At 36.8% G+C, this 24470-nt stretch overlaps 3 protein-coding genes across 7 annotated transcripts; 1 reads left to right on the top strand and 2 right to left on the bottom strand.

Moving 5' to 3' along the window:
* Positions 1-77: 77 nt before the first annotated feature.
* Positions 78-3126, bottom strand: WOX13 (WUSCHEL related homeobox 13). The gene is made up of 3 exons (XM_086243405.1): positions 2811-3126; positions 1210-1746; positions 78-420 (listed from the first exon to the last, which is right to left on the bottom strand). Exons 1-3 carry the CDS (start codon positions 3004-3006, stop codon positions 335-337), a joined length of 819 nt encoding a protein of 272 aa, XP_086099531.1. The 5' UTR covers positions 3007-3126; the 3' UTR covers positions 78-334.
* A 4664-nt stretch (positions 3127-7790) lies between these two features.
* Positions 7791-13465, bottom strand: TRM26 (RB1-inducible coiled-coil protein). 5 transcript variants are annotated; one of them, XM_086244604.1, is made up of 6 exons: positions 13072-13465; positions 12416-12632; positions 11787-11863; positions 9528-11255; positions 9215-9383; positions 7791-8842 (listed from the first exon to the last, which is right to left on the bottom strand). In XM_086244604.1, exons 2-6 carry the CDS (start codon positions 12495-12497, stop codon positions 8214-8216), a joined length of 2685 nt encoding a protein of 894 aa, XP_086100730.1. In that variant the 5' UTR covers positions 12498-12632; positions 13072-13465; the 3' UTR covers positions 7791-8213. The 5 variants fall into 5 exon arrangements, with proteins under 5 accessions (XP_086100730.1, XP_086100728.1, XP_086100731.1 ...); XM_086244602.1 differs by having other exon boundaries at positions 13097-13465; XM_086244605.1 differs by having other exon boundaries at positions 9540-11255; positions 13097-13465.
* A 4440-nt stretch (positions 13466-17905) lies between these two features.
* LOC147284937 (DNA (cytosine-5)-methyltransferase 1-like) lies at positions 17906-23892 on the top strand. Its single transcript, XM_086245350.1, has 3 exons — positions 17906-18044; positions 18236-18304; positions 19195-23892. Exons 1-3 carry the CDS (start codon positions 17966-17968, stop codon positions 23778-23780), a joined length of 4734 nt encoding a protein of 1577 aa, XP_086101476.1. The 5' UTR covers positions 17906-17965; the 3' UTR covers positions 23781-23892.
* The last annotated feature ends 578 nt before the right edge of the window (positions 23893-24470 follow it).

The following is a 24470-nucleotide window of genomic DNA, read 5'->3' as shown; positions in this document are numbered from 1 at the left end:
CAAACAAAGATATTACCAGAGTAGAAGTTAAGCATATATCAATAATTCTCCCAAGGCTTCTCAACATAAATAAGATATCTAATTTTCATCTTATTAACAAAACCACAAGCAACCCAAGATTGATCAGTCAAGACACAAAACCCCAATCGCAGATTTTCATATGGCAATACTATATATCACTATATTTATCTACTCTCCAACTTAAAACTCAGTTGGAAACAATAACTCTGCTAGGGTTAGGCGTGGTATATTTCACATACTTCAACAGGATCAAACTCATTCAGGCATCTCTTCACAAAACAGAAGGCAACTTGGACAACGTCAACATTTAGTGTCAGCCTGTCATGTTGTAGTCTTCTGCCTGCTGAAAAAGATTATAGCTGCCAGACACTTCCATTTTTCCTGTCATGAGGTCATTTCCTACAAAAATAAATAGCATTAGTCGCTGCTAAAGAGTTTCACAAATTTAGAAGTCCAATACAAACTGGTTTTGTGTGTGTCGGTAAATAAAAAAAAACACTTACTTAACATCTTTACCTAAAATCAATCAACAGTATACACACCTCTCGTCTTTTATTCCTCCAAATAAAGAATCAAATAACAGTAATAAGCCAAAGTTAGCTTGGTGAACATTAATGCTGGCTGGCTTATTCCCTTGCAACTTAAGCTTTTGGGATTGGTCGTCTAACATTCTACAATACACACTAGAAATACTTAACAAGGTAAAACACATGCTAGGAAATTGAAAACGCACAGCCAAAAACAGAGACTCAACTAGTAAAGGGCTAATTTGGTTCAAGTCGAAGGTGGCACAAGAATGAGAGAGACCAAAAAGAATAAGGTTTAGGCGTCTGTGAATGGCCATACTAAGCCATTACTTCAGCAGAAGAATGACCATATACAAAGTAAAATAACAGATAAGCCCTAATAACCACGATAAGGCTTTGTTCAGTTCAGTTGACAATAAGAAAAATAGAACTCGGACACTGATAAATTCAATATGTTTGATGTGATTTAAGACTAAATAAATAATACTAAGATTTTGACAAAATTGAATCAAATGGAAATCAGTAGTAATTTTTCCACAAGACATATAAGGAATATTTATACTTTCTGTGAGTGTTAACAGTATCTTGCTAGAATGATAAATTATTGGTATATAATATGGTAAGCCGAGAGTCAGAAAAGAAATTCAAAATAATAACTTACTTGTGTGTGATAGCACTTCATCATAGAAAGACATTTGGCTTAAATTTCTAGAATGCCTTACACCACTGTTTGATGGGAACGCTTTATCGGTCTTAATGGCCTGTGGATCCAAGAAATGCAGGTCAGAAGAACTTATCTCGGGGCTCTGGAAGCACAAATCTTCAGCCCTTGGAGCAGAGTTCTGTTGGGATTGAAACAATTCTTCTGGTCTTGTTTTCTTGTCCTTAGGTGAGTCAACTTCTGTCTCTACTTCAGATTCAGCATTGTTGGATGTTGGATTCTGTTGTTTCCTTTTTGATCGAGCACGTCTGTTCTGGAACCAGTTATAAACATTCGTTTCAGATATTTGCCCATGCTGGCTCAGTTCAGAGGTTATCTCTTTGATCTTTTGCTTGCTCGGAGTTCCATTCCCTTGATCGAATAAACGCTCCAGAATTTGCAGCTGCACAGGTGTTGGAGTCCACCTCTGTCTGGCAGTAATTTTGTGGCAAGCAGCTGTCATCAGTGGATCGCAGTACAGATTTCCAATCCTGCCTCCTGAGAAAGCAAATGCATAAGTTTTATTCAAAACAAATATGATGTCTTTTCAGATACCATAAACTAATAAATTGTCGTCCTTGTGACAAAATGTACAACTGAATGATAATATAGAACACTATCAATACTTTCAAAGTATGATAAACAGAACAAAATCACAGTTAATATCTTAATGACTTCAACAAATTTAGTTGAATTTTCGAGATCAGTTCATTTTCATAAAGAGCTAATCAGAGGAAAATGTGACATGTGATAGTTGCAGAAAGAATGGGCACATAGAGTCACACTTTCTAGAAATGCTAGAGACAACCTCCTATTAATAAATCATCTTTAAGATCCTACCCATATTTCCCCAACCAAGAAAATACGACCACCCACACACTCCTCACCCATGCATGCTTAGTAAAGCTACTGTGTTTGTTCTTCTTTGCAAGAAAAAGCAAGAAAAATGAATTGGCTGAAGAAATTACCAACTGAACTGAAAAGAAAACAAAGCCTTTCAGAATATGTATAAAACTATAAACCAATCAAAGTGAGAGGAAAGTGTTCAAGCCCATATGAAAAATAGAATGCGGAAACCAAATACTTAAATAATTATAACTAATATGCATGTGTGACTGGAATTGACTCATACAACCCAATTAAGAAACCGAAAGGAAAAAAAAAAATTGGAATTCAAACTCTCAAAAGTTAACAGCTTTTCCCCGTGATTTGCGCCACTTATTTGGGAGAGTTTTTTTTTGGTATTTTTTTAACAGGCCCAGAAAAATAGAGATCAATGGTGAGAAAGATCAACCAAAATGAGACCCCAAAAAATCTGAGAAACAAACAAACATCCACAACCAAGCCAGAAATGAATTCCAACCCAGAAAACAGCCAAACGTTTGGGGAAAAATCTATCAATGGGAAAACGACAAAAGAATCAAAGAGAAAAACCCATCACAGAAAACCAATAAATGAACCCAAAGGACCACTAAATGCAACCATAAATTAAAACTAAGGACTAAAGTTACTGATCACTCAAAAACAAGAAAAGGACTTGAAGAAAAAAAGAATAGAGAGACCTGCAAGATCTTGCTGTGCAGTGAGGTTCTTGTGCATCTCAACAAGTTGCTCACAAATGGTGGCGTAAACTGAAATTTGCTTGCGAAGAGTCTCCATTTGCTCATCAGTCATCACCTTCACATACATCACTCCATTCCCATTTGGCTGGGCCTCCATCTCTGGCTCTTTCTGCTGTTGCTTCTCCCACGCCATCATCCTCAAAACACACACACACTCTCCCTCTCTCTCTCAGGTCTCAGTCTCTGTATGTTGAAACTCGGACAGTGTTTTGGCAAAGGGAGAAAGAAGAAGGAACAAAGATAACGAGAAAGTGGAGGAAGAGACAAAAGGAGGCAGAGATATATATGAAGACGGGGGAGGTGTGGAAAAAAGAGTTAGTGGTGGGTGTAGTGTTCCCCTGTGGCTGTGCGTACGCTAGCATTTCTATATATGTGTCCTCAATTCCTCATTGTTCTTACAGTTTTGTCAGACCAAACTTTGTTTTTTTAAGTTAACCACACTTTAATACGGGATTTGATTTTAAATAATTACCCATTAGAGAAAATAAAATAAAACAGCACTTGCTAAGCTTTTTTATTACCTTGCAAATTTGCAATAATGAATTACTCTTTTTTTTATTCGGGAATTTGACAAAATGTTTACTTTCTATTTAAAAATGCGATACGAGTAAATAATGTAATATATTAGAATTATAATAAGTTTAAAATTCGATTTTCTCCAATGTAATTAAAAAATAAAATACAATTTCATATTTATTTTTTTTTGTATGGATTATGTATCTGTATATAAAACAATATTTGTATTCAATGAAAAAATCTTGTAAATTTAAAATTTAAAATTAAGAGTCTAAATTAGAAAGTAGTTAAATAGAACTTTGAAATTGATCAATACAAAATTAGTAGTGTTAGACATCTCACATTTTTATATCATAATTTCATACCACCATATAGATAATTTACATGACATTTATACATTGGATACTAAAAAAAATAAAAAATAATAAAAAAATTATATTGTACAATAAAATAATGACATATGAAATAATATAAAAATATGATATAAGAATGTAATAAATATAGTATTATTAATACAAAGTATCAAATACCAAACAAAGTAACAAAAGATTGTGAATGCCATTTACGGATTTACCTACCATAGTACCATATGTGTTAAATGTAATAAATAATTATCATATCCATATTTTTAAAGAAAGTATTGAAAACGACCACAAAAAAAAAAGGCCTTAGTTGCGTGATTATCGAGCCGGCAGAGCCCACCACTGACCACACCATCAACATGGAGTAAAAAGTAACCCATTAACTGGTATAGTTTTTTGAAAAAAAAAAAAAAAACCTTTATTTTTTCTTATCTATATACATTGTAGACTTGTAGTCACTTTATGTTTATGTGATGTAAATAAATTTGAAGATAAACAATCAATACCTAAGGGGAAAAATAAATCTTTTGACATTTAAAGGTAGAAAAATGTAATTGCATGACATGAAATTTTCGTAAATTATATTGCAATTTATGTTTTACTACCATGTAGAAGTTTGTATAGTACGAATATTTTAATTATCTTTAGATCAATAGGTTCACCCATTTGAATATGTAGAACATAATTGTTGGGCTGTCTGATTCGTTCGCATGTCACGCGGATGGACATGTCTCCTTAATTCTGCTAGAAAAAATTCTTGAATAAATTATCTCGCTATGAATTTTTTATATAAATTTTATTTAATATAAAATATATATGTCAATATATTATTAAAGATGTATTATCCACATCGACACAATTGATCAGCTAAAAAATTTGTCTTTCTGCCAACTTGCGTTAAGTATAGGAATTACCGTACCAAGATCAGTGGCAGTGGCCCCAGTGAGTTGACATGCTTGTAAGTGCAGTACTGTGCTGTGCGCCACATATACAATTATAGATGGTGGTACCATTTTTGGTCTTGGAGCACCGTGCTAGCTACTGCAGCTGCTACAGTTCCACTGCCACTTTATATTTGACATTTCTGACTTTCTGTCAGAAGTACTTGCATATATATGTTTGGACTTTGAAACTTCAAAATTTAATGTACGTACACTATCTTATAGTTAAATATATATTTAATTCTTTGCTTGCAGACTTGCAGTTAATTTTGTACTGATTAATGTACTTTTAAGTTTTAACAAGGAGGTCAAATATTCTTAATAAGTACTTATAGAAAATTATAATTTTTTAATATGAGACAATACGTACTAACACGTATAGCGTTGCTTAAATTAAACATATAAATAATTCATATTTGATGACGTGTAGCACGTGCGATCACTGAACTAATTATAACCAAAGTCGCGGTTACTTCAACCAAAAAGAGGGTGACTCCCTATCTCGGCCTAACACACGTAAATATATGCTCTGATACTTTGAAGAAATTTAGAAATCTATTCAAAAACCAATCGGTAATAAAATGAGTGGCTCAAACCACTATGCAATACCTCACATTTTTTATGTGACCGCACGTGTGGTGTTACTTAAGCTAAATACATAGATAACATATATTGGGTGACATGTCGTTTTCAATGTGAGGTTATGCAAGACCTCACATTTTTAATGTTAGATTTTTCTCTCAACATGTGTAGCGTCACTCAAGCTTAACACGTGAATACTTCATATGAGATGACGTGGAAGTACGTGTGACCGTTATATATGAAAGAATCTAAGCATTTATCTTAAAAACAACTAACAATTGGAGAATAGGCTCAGGACTGTTATAACCAGGGCTGAGTTTTTTTCTGACATATCGAAAAATATCGACTGCTATATCGACGGTTCGGTAGTGTTTCTTGAATTTTCGATTTCGGTAATGTTCTTCTTCTTCTTCTCTTCTCTAACGTGTGCATTATTAATGCTCGCTATAACACTGTCGTCCTCCCACCAATCGTCATCACCTTTCTTTACCACTCTCGCTGCCTTCCTCTCTCCCTCTCTTGATCAATCTCCAAAAATGCACCACCACCTCCACTTCTTCCACCACCACCAACCCATAACCCAGCACCACCCAGCACACTCTGCCTTTCTCTCTCCCTCTTTCTCTATGTCCCTCTCTTTCTCTCTCTCAACTGTAACAGATTGCCACCGACCGAAACCAACCGATATCAAAACAGTCGATAAACGACAACCGGCAATACAGTGGTTGCTCCGTTTTGTGCAATTCCGCCGAGGTCGATAGAGTGGTTGGTTTCAGCCGTTCGGTTTGGTTACCGAACCAATTTCACCTCTACTTACACAAGACTATAATTTTTTAACGTAGAACAACACAATTCATAATCTCACGCTTTTAAGTTTTACAACAAAATAATCAACTTTTTAATATGTTTGCATTAAGTTAGGGTGATGTTAGATGGATGCTGACGTCTGATGAGGTAGTTAGGGCTATCAATACGCATTTTTCTTGTATAGCGGCAGATGGTATTCTCGTGGAGGATGTTAAGTCTCTTTTGACCTCATTCTCGGCTGCCCATTGCCAATTTCGCAGGAGAGATGGGAATAAGTTCGCTCATACTTTAGCTAGGCATGCCCTTATTACTGGCGGTGTAATCTGTGGTTGACTTCTGAGCCTTCATGGCTTTATGATGTATTGGTTGCTGATTTTTTGATTCATTAACAAAATTTTCTCAGTCTTTCCCTTTAAAAAATCAACTTAAAATGTTTAATGTTAAAAAGTTCACTCATTATTTTAAGGTAATAAACTGGTTCACGTTATAAAATAAACAACATGTTTTAGAAGTGTTTTCGTAATAAATAAGCCATTAGATGGTATTACAAAAAAGTATAAAGGAGGCCCATTACAATTATTGTTATGATAGTTTGAACTTCTATAAGCAAATACTCGGACTCTGCAATTATCATGAGCTGGTAATATATACAATTACGAACCTAAATTGCAATTTTGTACGAGGATTTGCTACCTGTCAACATATATATAAAATGTGTTTGTCTCATCACATGCATGTGATCCACAAATTCATGTGTGCCATGACAGGAAATATGCATTATATATATGGTTAAATCTGAATCAAGTGTATTTGGAACATAATCCGTGATTTTGAATTTTGATGCTGCCTTTTTTTTAATTAAACTTGGGACTAATGCATGCATGGTCTTGGGCCTAACCATGCCTTTTCCCTTTTTAATAAATTTGACTTGGATTAATGTGACAAAACATTCATCATAAACCCATTTTTGCGTTTGATACAAGCAATTGCACTTACACGCGTGTACATGCTTACAGTATATATATGATTAAGCTCATTAATAATGTGACAATTAACCTCATTAGGGGACATGGCATGTGCAGTGCACCTCCACCGTCACCATTGGGTCAAAATTTGAGGGCGGTCCACAACAGAAACTATGCAAATTTGATCCATCAGAGCTTATAAACCGTCCATTTGTCATGCAGTTTTCTGTAGTGGGCCTCAGTTGGGGAGTCCCACATGGGTGTATGGTTCCAGATATTGGGTCCTAGACAACGAGTCTAGGCTTTAATTGGATTCTCAAATATGATCAATCACCGTTTCCGTTTTTAGCTAAGAGGGTCAAGTTCAAGTGGAGGACGTCATGTGAATGCAACATATATTTCTAAGGAAAGTGGGACCAATCTGGCTGCTAGTTGAAAATTCACAATGTTCTCACCCACCAGCTCATAGATATTTGATTGGCTCAAAGTTTGAATCAATGATCTAATGGGCCTTCATCCTCTTGGATTCTAAATGTTCTGGTACTGGAATAGGACAATTGGGTGTACCTAACAATTGCTCAAAGCTTTCTTAGTCCAATTTGTAGATGAATACAAAAGAGACAGTTCCTCTTGTTTGATACTGAGGGCCATGCCTGAGATGACTCATTCAAGCCCTTAGTCTCATGTGCTGGGCCTATCACATAAATGTATGCCAAAAAAAGTAAACTGTTAACTGTAACAGCAAAATACAACTGAATTCTGTGCTTGTTAATATTATAGAGCATGTTAGATAACAGAGAACCAAACAAAATGCCCCAATAAATTGGATATGTACTAAATTGTACACTATGTATAATAACTCCAACAACTCAACCCATTTCCTATCTAGCAAACCACAAAGAAGAACATATATACATGCACATGCACATGCACATGCACATGCACATGCACATGCACTCTCCCATGAACACTCAACTAAACTATATCAAACAAACAAGGGTAATCCACAGTTTTGGATATCCATGTAATCATGTATTTACTTGCTTCCATATATATACGCCTCTGCCTATAAACCCATTTTGCTCTTGAATCTGTCTGTCCACTGAAATATGCCCTGCTGACCAAGAATGGCCACAACTCATACCAAAGAAGGTTCAACCTTACACTCCATCAAAACTGCATATCATTCAAAATTTCCTTAACAAGATCTCCCATAATCAGACTTTCCATCTCTCTTCCGAGAGCATTAATGTCATCATCCATCAGTCCTGACCATGGAGTCGATTTCAGATCCTGGTAGACCATATCATCAAGTGAGAAATGGAATCTATCAGTTGGAGGGTATACATACTCACTGATAATCTCCCACACACAATCCAACAACTTCCTACCATATAAAGGTGGCAACACAGAGGAATTGATAACTTTCCTCCTAAATTTAGACATGCTTATAGGTGGTCCAAGAACAGTTGAGAGAGCTTCGTTCAACAAATCAAGCAACACCTTGCGATCTACCTTCTCATTGTGACCTTTTGCTGAACTATCATTTTCCTTGGCCAATTTTTTATAAGATTCTTCCACTTTTTCGAAAACTGAGGTGCTGATGGGCTTTGCAATTGTGTCCCATCTCGATAACGATTTCTCAAATGATCCATCATACAAACCAGAAGCAACAAGCAAATCTCGCACATAAACTTCTGCCGGGTCCTCTAAACCCACCATTTCAGCAACCACTTCCTTTTCAACTGTTGTGTCCTCAGGCTCATCAGACTCAAGTTGATTCAGTTGCCTTCGCAGCTCTGTAAAATCAATGGAAGACAATTAGATGATCATTTTACATGTCAGTTTGCACTTATGTCTGGTATCATATTGTACTCCAACAAACCATATCAGTTATCGCTATTTAATGAGGGTTGACCAAATTTTGTTAACCAGTTTGGTTGATCTTGTAATGATTACATTGGAATTAGATGCATCTTGATAACATCAAAACTGGGACATATTACAGAGTATCATAACAGTCATGCATGCAGCATAAACACAAGCACATATACACTTTATGTACAGAAACACTTAATAAATTTAGGAAGACCGTCTAATAAGCATGTATCACATTCATACACCACATTTGTCATATCAGAACAAAATAAGTGTAGAAAGAAACACCTTACCAGTCAGATTATCACTGATTTCTCTAAAAGCCTGCGGCACAATATTATCTTCTCTCGGAGTTACATTTGGAGTTGATATTGGACTAAGATAATCAACTGGCCTGCAGAACTCTTCCTGAGCACTGCTGCACACAGATGCAGGACTAGGAGGCACCTCAGTAAAATTATCCTGAGACCACGTGAGAAGATAATTACATTAAAGAACTACCAGAGATGCATGGAAAGAAATTGAACCCACTGAGTCATTGACTACTTAATACCTAATAAATAATTAATTAGTAGAATGCACAGATAAGATAAAGTATCCTCTTACATGTCTTTCCCCATGTCTTTCCCCAGAGTTCATAATAACTGTTGGCCCACTCATGATATCCTTCATAGGATAACGTTCAGTATGACTTGATTCCGTCATTGATTGAATTTTTTTGCCAAACAATCTCCCCCTAAGAGTAAAACTATATCTGAAATTGGAAACTTTTTCTTTAAAATTAAACCTTTCTTTCTTCTGATTTTTCACATCCATGGACACTTCTCTAACGCCTTCATGCTTCCTCTGAATGTGAGCACCAGTTAAAATATGGCGGTCCTCCAGAAGAAGCTTCCCAAACGATGTGCCAGATACTGGGGCTGATAAAGACCTAACTAGGTTTCTAGGGGACAACTCTCTATCGAGCACCTCATCAGCATCTGGTCCATGCCTGAATGATCTTGTTTTTTCATGTTCATCTTTCACAATTCCCCTTCCCCAGACTCTCATATCTTCTTGAGCTTCCAAAGTATCTCCCACTTGCTTTAATCTGACCCTTTCATTGTCTAATTTAGATAGCCTAGAGCTGTCAGCAACTAATAACGGAAGACCATAACCTGTTTCTCTTTTTGAAACACTTCTTAGTCTCTCTAACAAGAATCTTCTAGTATCTCTAGGTACGAATTCTGGGGAACCTGGCCCATTGAACTGAATTTCACTTCTGTACGATCTTGTTGATTCTGAACGGAGAAAATTCATTCCAAGATCCCTAGTCACACTGTCTCTGACCTGGTTTGCTATGTGTCGAGCAATTTGCTTTGGATCTGATGGCTGTTCACTAAATGGGGTCTCAATTCCACTTCCTCGGACAACAGAACCCTTTTTATGCCTTTTCCCTTGCATCTCACATTTCAGTCGTTCCTTCACCTCCTCAAGAAATTCTTTGATGCCACTCCTCTGCTCTAAGGTCCTTGAGGAACCCATCCAAGTCTCTTCATGGTTGCAATGCCTATCAGGACCAGGTTTTAAGATCACTATCCTTGTAGGAGCAGAATATTCGTCCAGTGTCTTCTTAGAATTCATCAGGGACGATTGCTCAAAGTCTAAGCTCATGCTTCTGCTTCTTGAAGAAAAAGATCCCTTATGATCAGCAGGGAATAAGTCCAACTTATCTCCACGATGTTGCGAAACACCTCTTTCATGTGAAATTGCTTTTACTGTGTGATCCTTAGGTTCTACAGTCTTCTCAGTTGCTGTTCTCCCTGATTTTGCAGAAAGGGCCATCTTTTCCTTGTTGAGGTCCTCTTGAGCAAGCAAATGTCTTGGGATGCTGTCAATTTCAACAATTCTTGAACATTCCCTAAACCTGGCAGCTTGCCATGCTTCAAATTCTTTCTTGAACTTTTGTAGTTCCTCCTCTTGAGGGTGTTCTTTACGCCTTGGTTTGTCAATTTTCTGGTCATCATACCATCTAGTGGCATCTCTGTCCTTTTGGTGATCAAAAGAATCACAATCCATCTGCCTGGAGGACTTTAAGTTAGAAGAGACATGACCAACTGAGCTCCTTCCATTCATTTCCTTCTTCGAAGACTTCATTCTCCTATTTATACTTTTTTCCTCAATTGGCTGAACAGAAGGTTTTGTATCCAATGGCAATGTATCCATCCCCATCAGCCGGGCCACAATGCTTGGTGTATTTTGTCTGGTACTTGAATGTTTGGATATTTCCTCATTGATCAATTTCTTCATTGAACTTTCAAATGGATAATTCTTTTTGGACCAGTCTTCTTCCACCTGATACAAGTACAGAAAATTCATCACCAAAATACAATTAAACGTGATTGGAGAAAGAGAGAGAGAGAGATAGAGGCCACTGCACCAAAATTTTATAAAGTATATTTTAATCATTCATTGAATTAAGCATCTGGAATTGGAAATTCAAAGCCTGGAATGACTCAATTTGGTAGAAGAAAACACAGAAAGAAAAATGAGTTGGTTTATAAAGAAAGATCACTAATTTGTACAAGAAATCAGATCCCGCCTATGTAATCAGAAACTACATGACCATAACAGAGAGTTTAGTTTAACCAAATAGAAGCGCATCCTTCCTGTAGATGATCAAAGATTTTTACTAAATCAAGTGGCAAACAGCTTGACAAAGTTGAGAAAATATGCCCAAACCAAAATTCATAATGTACCATGTATCACAAGAATCATATTACAAACTACCGGAAACACCTCACAACTCTAAGAGCACAGCTCCACAGAGTTAAACCACCCTAAGCCACAGGATAAGCTATGAGAAGGCATATGATGAAAAATTACCGGCAAATCTCCCGCATCACAATAGCTCTGAGAAGTTTCTACTTGTAGCTCCAGGCTATTTCGTGGAGCTTCCAGGCCTGCGAGGTATTCAAACCAGCTACTTTATCAGCTGAGTATGAAAATAGGAAGTAAGGAACAAATCAAGCATTCAAGTTATTCTAAATTTCTAATTAGTCTTTTAAGAGATAAAATTCTTTTTTATCAGTGATTTACTAAAAAAGGTCCACTGTATCATACATAGCAACATACCATTTTTAGTGATTTCTTGGTATCAAAGAATCATAGGAATGGTATAACTAGATTGATTGCAGGAAACTCCATGTTTAGACCCCATTGATTAATAGGTCCAAGTGCAGTTATATACATCATACAAATTTATTTTCTCGTCAAAGCTATTGGGTGGATCATGGTCAACCAAAGACATCACTTTGATGAACTACCAATATTAACTGCTCAGTCGAGCAACTCTGTGGATGACACCACCATACGAAATCAAAAACCAACCTTAATTAGTTGTTTTTGAGATTTCATAGTGAAGCATAACCAATCAATAAAATGAGTCCAAAATAGGACCTTCCTTCACATAGACACGTTTTCTTGATGTGTAAAGAGAGAACAGTAGGACTTACCACCATGATGTTTCTTATGTGCAAAAAGCTTCCTGGCCATGCTGCCCTGATTGAAATGTAAAAGGTGCAATAAGCCTCCCATGCAGTCGCTGGATCTACCGGAAGGATGTCATTCCCTTTGCACTACTCTATGTCTTACCCCATCATCAGTACCCAAAAGTAAGTTTCTTTTATCCACCAAAAGAATTCGCTGGCACTCACACAGTTGGTTTATAACCTGCAAAAACAAGAGAAACCCAGATTTCACTTGATGAGCAGTAAAAAATTAAAAGAGTTTTCTAGCCCACCCACTCAATAATATGAATTATATCATCAACAAATATTGTTCACGTTATGAGTTCTTTCTTTTACATAACGAAAAGCAGACTGCACATGAAAAAGAATGAGGGACCAAAAAGAAGATTCAAATTGAAATGGGAGAACAGTGACTTCAATTTTTCCAATTGCATTTCATACAATCAAAAACCCATAAATTAAGATAAAAGTGATTGAAATTCAAAAGTATCTAATTCCAACATACAATTACTTTATAAATTTTTAAAAAATATTTAAAGGAGTTCAACTTGGTATGAACAAGCAATCGAATATATCATTGGCATAAAAAGTGCATGTTTTGTGAGACTAAACCAACAAAATCAGTTTGGCTAAACACATACAAAAGTTCAAAACCATTAGACACACCCAGTAACTGTTTAGCTCTGAGAAAATGCAGGAAGCAAAAGAAACCAAAATCCTGAATCTACAGGCTGCTTTTCAGTGTGTGGAGGAACCCAGATAATTGAACGCTCTATCGCACCGTTTCCTGCACTTGTTTCTCAGCAACCAAACATGCAACTGGGCTTTTCGCGTTGAGAGAAACCAGAGGAGCCGAAGCAACAGAAATGTGAGCTTCAAAACCCAATAATGGTGATGTATGGGGAATTATATGGAAATTATTAAGGATGGAGAAAAAGTCTTTTCCCGCAACAAAGTGGAGGAGATTTTAAAGAAGAAAAAGGGAAAATTCAAAGCTACGAGGAATTTGATTACGATTGGATCAATTAATTTAATAATGATGATAATATCTTCAATAATTATAATAATGTGGAATAGAGAAAGCTACCGCTTTTGGTATGGCTTGGAATGCTGGATGGAATAAACGACCAGAAAGCGAAGGTTCATCTCTTAAGCTCTTTATTCCACAAATCTTTTTTCTTTTCTTTTTATTCAAATTATATTTAGACTTTAGAGAGAGATAAAAGTAACTAACCTCCAAGGCTCCAAGTGAAGTGCTATTTCTTAACATTTTTTTTTTTTTAATTATGTCTTAAAAGTTTCATCATAAGTTAGTTGATATACACATGACACATCATTTGTGAATTGACTCAACTTTCCCTCATGATAAAAAGTAAGCCCTAAGTAACTTTGAGTAATTATTTCTTATTAGTATCTAATATCTTAATATGTTATGTTAATTGTGAATTATAATCATACATTTATACATGATTTTGCCAATTAATGATTTTGATTCATATCCTAATAACATAAGATGTATGGTAAGATAATCTTTTTGTAGCATTTTACTCGTACTTATTTTTTTCATTTTGATCAAGTCTAGCATTGTAATCTTATAATTAAGCAAAATATTAACACAATTAGTTGCATGTGATTAAAGTATTAGGGTTAGTCTAAGTGAATAAGGAACTAAGGTTAAGATAAACAAAAGATTAGATTACTTTCAATGTAAATAAAATAATTGTATGTACTTTGATAATTAATCAAATTTTTCTATGTAAGGTATGATAATTTAAATTTGTGACATTTTCAATATCATGGAGAGAAATATTATCAGACTAAATTAATAACTTGTTAGTAAAACCTAGATATATCAAGTAATTTAGGGGGAAAGCAAACATACCTAACTATACCTTAACCATGTGAAGGTATCCTCTTTAGTACTATCTAATATTGACTTTATATCCATAAATTGAATGTGGAAAATTATTAAGTCGTACTACCTATCATCACACTGTACCAAATCTCAATAAATTTTACAAAATAGTAAAAAAAAAAAAAACCTTTTTCTATTATTATTACGCCAACAAATGATCATGTATAATATATTTGGTTTAATTACCTAATAGAATAGAAGGTGAAGCATTTTCTTCAATTGTGTGACAATGTGACATTGACAGTCATGTTCTCACTTCTTATTTTTCTTTCTAATTTAATATTTAATTACCGTTAGTCTTCAATTAAGCCTGAACAAAAAATAAATAAATGATAAAAAATATGAAAAAATAAAAACTGTCACTAGAACGGAATACTTTAATGGACTACATTAGAAGTTGATGTGATTGGGTGTAGGCTTATAGCACGCAACCGAACAGCTCAGCGACAGTTGCTTTTGTGCGCATGAGTCATGGCACCTCCATTTGGCGCCAGAATAAACGGGAATGATATGAGGAATGTGTGCCACATTTTTATATTACATTTTGTTCTGTTCTAATGTTCTACAGCGTGTGCTACGTGTGCACGGTGCGCATTACGCACACACGCTGCCAATTGCGATCCTTCCAAGCGTCACGCTCCCACTGCGCGCGTCCGAATACGCTCCCGTAATGAAAGACTTTTCGTGTGGTGCTGTTTTTTGGCCTCTTGGCAGCTTCCTCGCCAAGTCCGGTTGTCCTTGCAGGCTCCACCTCTCAATACATCAAGTCCCAAAAATTGCGAAATTGAGCCAAGTCAAATCTCAATTATGTAATTCACTGGTCACTTTGATAGTTTGATGTATGATGCATGCATGTGTCATAAAATTTTGCTTCGAAAGTTAGAATCAAATATGTTAATTTCAATCTTGTGTTATTGTCTTCCACAGAAAATTAGATAATTTATCCAAATTTGTAGTCACCAACTAACATGATACATGATATACCAATTTCTAATTTATTATAGAAAAAATTACATAAATGATCTACTAGTTTATTATTCGTTAAGTCTTGTTTTCCTCCACGAATTTTTTCAAGTTTTATATTGATCCACTAATTATCTGATGTGTCTCATTTTAGTTTAAAACAAACAATTTTGTCCCTAAAAGTTAACTTATTGGTACAAAATTGAGGGGCAAAATTGTCCAATTTTATCCAATTTGGATAAAAATGAAACACTTAAAATAATTCGTGAACTAAAATGACACTAAAAAAAAAATTGTGAATCAAAACTAGACTTAATGAATAATAAGTGGATTATTTTTATAATTACATGTTTATTATAATAAGGTCTAACGTGATGCCAAATATAAATAAATAACACATTGTTAGATTACTTGAAATATAAAATGTTGGAATAATAATTGATGTCGTTACATTATTAATCGGTAATGTTACATGTATCTCATTTATTGACAACGCCATGTATCATATCTTTTGCACATAGAAGGTTTCACTTTTATGACATATGTGATAGGCAACATGATAAGTACTAAACGACAAGAGTGAACCATCAAACTTATATAAAGAGAAGCATTGGGGATGTGCTTTCGCTAACCACCCCATTATCCCATGCTTGAGGATTGTGTTGTATATCAGTATATGCATGTACTCTATAGGAACGGAGATACCATGTAATTAAGGCTCGAGTATGCAAGGTTTTGAAGTAATGTGTGTTTCTTTTACTTGATCCACATGACCAAAATTATTATAATCACACAATGAGATAATATACATTTGTTTTTTTTTTTGTTAGCCATATAAAAAGGCAAAAGCAGAAAGCAGCCTATCTCATACAACTCATGAGATGATGGGTTAGCTAATTAAGTAGGGTCTCTTGGGTTACAAAGCCAACCTTTCATGTAATGATGTTGAGAGAGCGCTTGTCATGTGCTTCAAAGCTGGTAACACATGAATGATGAGACCAAAATGAGATCAATGCGTGACTCCATTATAGCTTTTAGCAGCTAAAAAGACCAATAACAAAGGGGACCAAGGTTTCGGCAACTTTTCAACAACACCCACCTGGCATTTTTAGATTTCGACAGCTTCTTCGTCATTAAAGTTGCGGTCCATTATTTGGGGCGGCTATCTACTGTGGTGGAGCTTGTGATAACTACAGTGGTCAGTGGGCCATTTATCGGCACAAACTCACAAAAAGCCACTTGTATGGGTGGGTAGAGGACATAAGGGGGTTCGGGTTTGGTGTGAGGTTACCATGTTAATTGGGCCCCTGGCTTGGGCCGTGTCATGTTTGGGCATAATCTCGGCCCACGAGACCACAACGTACCTCGCTAAGAAAAACTCTTGTATGCAATCTTTCTCTTACATTAAAGGCCATTTGACATTATTTTTAGAACGGTCAAAAGTATTTTTTAGATTAGTCAAGCACTTTTGGTAGCATTTGATATAAATAAATGAACATACTTATGGGTTATAAAAGCACTTTTAATAAAAGTTTTTATAAAAGTTTGTATGTGTTCATAAAAAAGAAAGTGCTTAAAATAAAAACATTACCGTGCATAAGCGTTTTTTAAGAAGTAGTGTCAAACATGCCTTAAATCTCACATATTAATCATGTGACCAAATTTTAAAAAGGAAAATTGTATAAAATAATTTTTCTAGCCTATTAGCCCATCAAATGAAGGCTAAGGGGGTTGTCCAATTTGGATTTGGAAAAAAATTTATTAAATTTTAAAAGTTTGCGTGCATTCAATTAGGATTTTAAAGAATTTTACAAAATTTGGTAATATTTACGTAAGATTTTAAATAATTTTATAAAATCTAGTGGTATTCAAAAAGTCCATGCTTTTGATGGAATTTAGTGGATTTTGAAGTGAGAGGTATAAATACCAAAGTCTAACAAATCCACCCATTGATAAATTTTTCCATTTGATCGTAACATCATGTGGCGGTGTGCATGCTCGTACGCTGCACGCTGGTTGAAGCTCATTTTCTCACTTTTCGTATTTGTTGGAAATCGGCTGGAGAAGCTCTAAAAATTGGAGATCACTTTTGAGCATCCGAAGATGTTATGCATAGATTCTTGTGCATTGCAGACTGCCATAGTTGGACTCTACTTTCTCCATATCGGTTGCAGATGGTGAACTTTAAGACGACCATTAAATTTTTGCAATAATTATATTAAAGTCTCATATGCCACCACCTGCAATGACGATTTCTAAAAATATCGATATCGTTAAATTATTGTATTATGAGAATGAGAAGAATCAAACAATAATCTACCAAACATTTTCTTATTTATCTTTTTTCAAAAAGAAAATTATGCTTTACTAAAATCATATACAATACAACTAACTATCAACCTATGTATCGCTTGAAAACTGAATAAAAAGAAAAATGAAAATGAAAAGTTTTTCCCTCCTTGCATTTTGGTAATGGCGCCATCACTTAGGGCCAAAAGTTGCACCTTCCCGCCTATACGTGGTCGTCACTTGTTTGAAAATCAAATATAAATACGGAGAAAATAGTGACGCAGAGAGACACCGCCTGTCTTCTTATTACAGGCTCTCTAGATTTTACATTTCTGCAATCTAGGGTTTCGCTGCCGATTAGGAAAGAAATGGGATCCGCTGCAGCAGCAGCCGTCTCGGAGACCAAAGGTGGCAAGAAGACCAAACCACCACCTTCGGCTTCCTCAGGTACTTGAATCTCTCAGTTGGCAATTTGATTGTGATTGTGGTTTTTCCAAGTATTATGATCATCTGATCCCAATTGTTCCCAAATGGCTTTGTTTTTATGTTTGTTTGGTGTTTTCTTGCATTATGAATATATGATTATGGTTTGTAATTGTAGTTTCTTTAGGTTTTGACAGCCTTTTTTACTGTGTTAGATGCAGAGCCAGCTCCCTTGGAGACCAAAAGTGCCAATGGGAATAAGCCACCATCTTCCGGTTCTTCAGGTACTTGAATCTCTCACTTAGCCATTTGATTGTGGTACTTCCAAGATTATGATGATCTAACCCCAATTGTTCCCAAATGGTTTTGTCATTTGATTGTTTTGGCGTTTTAAGTTTTGAATGCCCCTTTCTTGCATTATGGATTTATGATTATGTTTTTCTTTTAAAATTGTTGGCTGCCCTTTTAGTATTATGAATTTATGATTTTGGTTTTAGGGTTTGTCTACCCTTTTTTAGTGTTATGCCTTCATGATGATGGTTTTTTAAGTTTTGAGTGCCCTATAATTGCATTATGAATTCATGCTTATGAATTTATAATTGTGGATTTATGATTGTGGGGGTTTAAGTTTTGACTGCCCTTTAATTCATGATGATGGTTTTTTAAGTTTTGAGTGCCCTTTAATTGCATTATGAATTTATGCTTATGAATTTATAATTGTGGATTTATGATTGTGGGGGTTTAAGTTTTGACTGCCATGCTATTGTACTATGCATTTATGATTATGGTATTTTAGGTTTTGAATGTTGTTTTATTATTCTATGAATTTGTTATTATCGATTTAGGAGAATGGTTTTTTAAAATTGACTGCCCTTTTATTCCATTATGAATTTATTATTATGGGTTTAGCCAAGGACAAAAACACAGACAATTTTCTCTATTAGGACCCTTAATTTTTAATTTATTTATATGCTTTCTCATAAATTTATTTTCTAAATATGTGTTTCTTTCTTGTATTGCATCCAGTTTCCAAAGCAATTTAGGGGAGCAATACCGGGATCCTCCATTGTTTCATATTTCTATGTTTATGCCCTTTTTGGGCTGGATCTTAATATTTTGCAGTTATCTCTACTCTGTCAATCTTTTGTCTAATTTCCCTGTGATTTTGTAACAGGAATGACCAAGAAGGGTAAACAAAATTCCCAAAAGGCAGTGCCTACTGGCCGTAAAAATAAGAAGCGGAATCTGCCTCAGAGCAGCGAAGAGCCTTCCCAGTCTCGGAAAATGCCCAAGCGAGCTGCTGCATGCACAGACTTTAAGGAGTTGTCTGTTCATATTTCTGAAAAGTCTAATCTTATTGCAAGCAAGAAGGATGAAGTTGTGGGTGACGAAACTCTTGCTGTACTCATGACTTGTGGCCAAGACCAAGATAATGAGCGTCCAAACAGAAGATTGACTGATTTTATCTTGCATGATGAAACTGGTTCTGCACAGCCCCTTGAGATGTTAGAAGTTGTTGACTTGTTTATATCTGGGACTATATTGTCCCTTGAAGAAAGTTCTGACAAGGACAAGGAAAGGTGTGTTAGATGTGAAGGTTTTGGGCGAATAGAAACTTGGGACATCTCTGGTTATGAAGATGGCTCTCCAGTAATATGGCTTTCAACTGATGTTGCTGATTATGATTGTCTCAAACCTGCAAGTAGCTACAAGAAACATTATGATCAGTTCTTTGAGAAAGCACGTGCTTGCATAGAAGTTTACAAAAAGCTGTCAAAATCTAAGTCTGACTCCAGTCTTGATGAACTACTTGCTGGCATTGCTCGGTCAATGAGTGGAAGCAAATTCTTTTCTGGCAGTGCATCGATTAAAGAATTTGTCATATCTCATGGTGAGTTTATCCATGATCAATTGATAGGTTTGGATGAACCATCAAAGAAGAATGATCAGACATTTGCAGAGCTGCCTGTTCTTGCTGCCCTCAGAGAAGAGAGTAGAAAGTGTGGGAACTTTGTACAATCAAAACCAGCAACTTCAAGTGGTGCTCTAAAGATTGCTTCTGAAGTTAGAAATGGAGAGAATGAAGCTGAGGAAAATGAGGATGCAAAGTTGGCAAGATTATTGCAAGAAGAAGAATACTTTAAATCGATGAAGCAAAGAAAACGTCAGGGTTCTGCCTCTATATCGAGCAAATACTACATCAAAATTAATGAAGATGAAATTGCCAATGATTATCCATTGCCTGCTTATTACAAGACTTCCATGGAAGAAACTGATGAGTTCATAGTTTTTGACAATGACATGGATATCTATGATGCTGATGATCTTCCTCGAAGCATGCTTCATAATTGGTGTCTCTACAACTCAGACTCAAGATTGATTTCCTTGGAGCTTCTTCCAATGAAACCTTGTGCAGACATTGATGTCACCATTTTTGGGTCAGGAGTTATGAGTGAAGATGATGGAAGCGGCTTTTGTCTTGATTCTGATGGTAATCAGTCTTCTTCAAGTGGTCCAGAAGCACAGGATGTAGATGGAATGCCGACTTACTTGAGTGCAATAAAGGAATGGATGATTGAATTGGGAGCATCAATGGTTTCAATATCAATTCGAACAGATATGGCCTGGTACAGACTTGGCAAGCCGTCAAAGCAGTATGCTCTTTGGTACGAACCAATTCTGAAAACAGCAAAGGTCGGGAGAAGTATAATCACTATGCTAAAGGATCAAAGCCGGGTAGCACGGCTTTCTTTTGCAGATGTCATTAAGAGATTGTCAGAGTTCCCAAAGAATGATTGTGCTTACATTTCTTCTGATCCAGCATCTGTTGAGAGATATGTGGTTGTCCATGGTCAGATTATACTGCAGCTGTTTTCAGAATTTCCAGATGCGCAGATTAAAAAGTGTGCATTTGTGATTGGTCTTACAAAAAAGATGGAGGAGAGGCACCATACTAAATGGTTAGTAAAGAAGAAGAAGACTGTAGAGAAGAGTGAATTAAATTTGAACCCAAGGGCATCGATGGCACCTGTGGTTTCCAAGAGGAAGGCAATGCAGGCTACAACAACAAGGCTGATCAACAGAATCTGGGGGGAGTACTATTCAAATTACTCTCCAGAAGATTCAAATGATGGAGCTGCTTGTGAAAAGAAAGAGGAGGATGAAGTTGAAGAAGAAGATATAGAAGAGGATGATGTAGAAGAGAATTCATTATTAATGGAACATGACCAGAAGCCTTGTTCAGTTTCAAGACAAACTAAATCATCCTCCACTGACAAGGAGATTTTGTGGGATGAGGAGCCTGTGGGCAGAACACTTTCTGGTGAAGATCTTTATAGGTGTGCCATTCTTCGTGGAGATAAAATTTCTGTAGGTGGTGCTGTTTTGCTGGAAGTTGATGAATCAGGTGAACTTCCTGCCATCTATTTTGTGGAGTACATGTTTGAAACATCAGATGGAAGCAAAATGTTCCATGGAAGAATGATGCAGCGAGGATCTGAGACTGTTCTTGGCAACACTGCTAATGGGAGGGAGGTATTTTTGACAAATGAGTGCATGAACTTGGCATTAGAGGATGTTAAACAGACAGTTGTTTTAGGTATCCAATCAATGCCATGGGGGCATCAGTATAGGAAGGATAATGCTGATGCTAACAGAACTGATAGAGCAAGAGCAGAAGAGAGGAAGAGGAAGGGATTGCCAACTGAGTATTACTGTAAAAGCTTGTATTGCCCTGAGAGAGGTGCTTTCTTTAGCCTTTCCCGTGATACTATGGGTCTGGGTACCGGTTTCTGCCACTCTTGCAAAAGGAACGAAGCTGAGAAGGCCAAGGAAGTTTTTAAAGTGAATTCATCAAGGACTGGATTTGTATACAGGGGAGCTGAGTACTCTATTCATGATTATGTCTATGTAAGTCCCCATCATTTTGGTGTGGAAAGGATGGAAATGGAAATTTTCAAGGCTGGACGGAATTTGGGGTTGAAAGCTTATGCCGTGTGCCAAGTGATGGAGATAATTGTTGGGAAGGAATCTAAACGACCTGAAACAAAATCTACCCAGGTTAAAGTAAGAAGATTTTTTAGACCAGAGGATGTTTCGGTTGAGAAGGCGTACTGTTCTGATATTAGAGAGGTCTACTACAGTGAAGAAACACACGTTATGGCTGTTGATAATATAGAAGGAAAATGTGAAGTCAGAAAGAAGAATGATCTGCCAGTATGTAATGCTCTTGCCATGTTCCAGCATATTTTCTTCTGTGAACATCTGTATGATCCTTCTAAGGGGTCTCTTAAGCAGTTGCCGGCTCACATCAAACTGACATACTCAACAGGAGGCATAGGTGGTGATGCTGAATCTAGAAAGAGAAAGGGCAAGTGCAAAGAAGGAGAATATGCTTCAGAAGTTGAGAAACCAAAAGGCAAATCTGAGCAGAAACGGCTTGCAACGCTTGATATATTTGCTGGCTGTGGTGGATTATCGGAAGGTTTGCATCAAGCTGGTGCTACATTGACCAAATGGGCCATTGAATATGAAGAGCCCGCTGGAGATGCATTTAAACTAAATCATCCTGATTCCCTGGTCTTTATAAATAATTGCAATGTAATCTTACGTGCTGTCATGGAAAAATGTGGGGATGCGGATGATTGCATCTCTACTCCTGAAGCTGCTGAATTAGCTGGATCGCTTGAGGAAAAGCTAAAGAAGGATTTACCGCTCCCTGGTGAAGTGGATTTCATCAACGGAGGGCCTCCATGTCAGGGGTTCTCTGGAATGAACAGATTTAACCAAAGTACTTGGAGCAAAGTTCAGTGTGAAATGATTTTGGCATTCTTATCCTTTGCTGACTACTTCCGACCAAAGTATTTCCTTCTAGAGAATGTGAGGAATTTTGTGTCTTTCAATAAAGGACAGACATTCCGTCTGACTCTGGCTTCACTTCTGGAGATGGGTTATCAGGTGAGGTTTGGTATTCTGGAAGCCGGAGCTTATGGAGTTTCCCAGTCACGAAAGCGAGCATTTATATGGGCAGCTGCGCCAGATGAGATTCTTCCGGAATGGCCAGAGCCAATGCATGTGTTTGGTGTACCAGAGTTGAAGATCACATTATCGGGCAATTCACAGTATGCTGCTGTTCGAAGTACTGCAAGCGGAGCCCCTTACCGCGCAATAACTGTAAGGGACACAATTGGTGATCTCCCAGCTGTAGGGAACGGAGCATCCAAGGGGAACCTAGAGTACGAAGGTGAGCCCGTCTCATGGTTCCAGAAGAAAATCCGAGGTGACATGGCTGTTCTGAGCGACCACATTTCAAAAGAAATGAATGAGCTGAACCTGATTCGATGCCAGAGGATTCCAAAGCGGCCAGGTGCAGATTGGCAATGCCTTCCAGATGAAAAGGTGAAACTCTCTACTGGCCAAATAGTTGATTTGATACCATGGTGCCTGCCCAACACAGCCAAGCGCCACAACCAGTGGAAGGGCCTGTTTGGAAGGTTGGACTGGGAGGGTAACTTCCCAACTTCCATTACAGATCCTCAGCCAATGGGCAAGGTGGGAATGTGCTTTCATCCTGACCAGGATAGAATTCTAACAGTTCGGGAATGTGCGCGCTCTCAAGGTTTCAGAGACAGCTACCAGTTTTCGGGCAACATTCTTCACAAGCACAGGCAGATTGGAAATGCTGTTCCTCCTCCTTTGGCCTATGCACTCGGGAGAATGCTCAAGGAAGCACTGGACACCAACTCTTCTTCTCAACAATAGTTGCAGGCGTTTCTAGTTCATATGCTCCATTGTTTGCTTTTACTTTGTCTTGTGGGAACTTGTTGTAGAGTTGTAGACACACAGCATTCTCATAGACTCATACAGAACTATCTTTAATACACACAGCATTCTCATAGAGAAGTATTATTTTCCTATATGGTTTTGTAGCCCTTTCGTTTATCTTTTATTTATTTTTATATTTACGACAAAAGTTTGATTTTTTATTTATTTTTATATTTACGACAAAAATTAGTTGTAAACACGCAAATATACGTGTAAGCTAGAGGCAAGCTGCTTTTGATGGTCCCACATTGCCACGTGTCACTTGTGCTTTGTTTAAGCTGTCCGAGAAGGGTCAATTTCGTGAATTTTCAAATCTTAGTTTTGGCCTTTGCAACCTTGCGAGAGTTGAGAGAGTGAGTGAATGCCAAGTCAAAGCGTCAAAAAGTTTCATTCACAGCAATGTTTCGGACCACCTAATCAGGCTCCACGTGTCCCCCCCCGATCCCGTCATTTGTTTTGTCCATAAAAAACCGCTAATCTTCTTGTCCCATTCCTCCAAAACATAAAAATTGAAAAAACCGTAATCAACGGTTGCTTTCACAGTTTCACACCTTCACTCACTCTCTCTCGCTCTGTTTCGTCGGTTATTTCAAAGCACAAATTTGGCTTCGCAGGTCTTCAAGTCGT

Source organism: Dryas octopetala, chromosome 5, assembly GCF_963921425.1.
Source record: "Dryas octopetala chromosome 5, drDryOcto1.1, whole genome shotgun sequence".
Taxonomy (NCBI): Eukaryota; Viridiplantae; Streptophyta; class Magnoliopsida; order Rosales; family Rosaceae; genus Dryas; species Dryas octopetala.
The sequence above is the reverse complement of the archived record's forward strand: the minus strand, read 5'-3'. Positions and strand labels throughout refer to the sequence as shown.

Coding starts and splice junctions, on each gene's coding strand:
- WOX13 (XM_086243405.1), bottom strand. CDS start 3,006: ATGATGGCGTGGGAGAAGCAACAGCAGAAAGAGCCAGAGATGGAGGCC. Junction 1,747..2,810: donor TGCACAGCAAGATCTTGCAG/GTCTCTCTATTC, acceptor TTGCTTTCTCAG/GAGGCAGGATTGGAAATCTG. Junction 421..1,209: donor TGAAGTGCTATCACACACAA/GTAAGTTATTAT, acceptor TTATTTTTGTAG/GAAATGACCTCATGACAGGA.
- TRM26 (XM_086244604.1), bottom strand. CDS start 12,497: ATGGGAGGCTTATTGCACCTTTTACATTTCAATCAGGGCAGCATGGCC. Junction 11,864..12,415: donor ACATAAGAAACATCATGGTG/GTAAGTCCTACT, acceptor AATACCTCGCAG/GCCTGGAAGCTCCACGAAAT. Junction 8,843..9,214: donor AATCAGTGATAATCTGACTG/GTAAGGTGTTTC, acceptor TTGATTTTACAG/AGCTGCGAAGGCAACTGAAT.
- LOC147284937 (XM_086245350.1), top strand. CDS start 17,966: ATGGGATCCGCTGCAGCAGCAGCCGTCTCGGAGACCAAAGGTGGCAAG. Junction 18,045..18,235: donor ACCACCTTCGGCTTCCTCAG/GTACTTGAATCT, acceptor TTACTGTGTTAG/ATGCAGAGCCAGCTCCCTTG. Junction 18,305..19,194: donor ACCATCTTCCGGTTCTTCAG/GTACTTGAATCT, acceptor ATTTTGTAACAG/GAATGACCAAGAAGGGTAAA.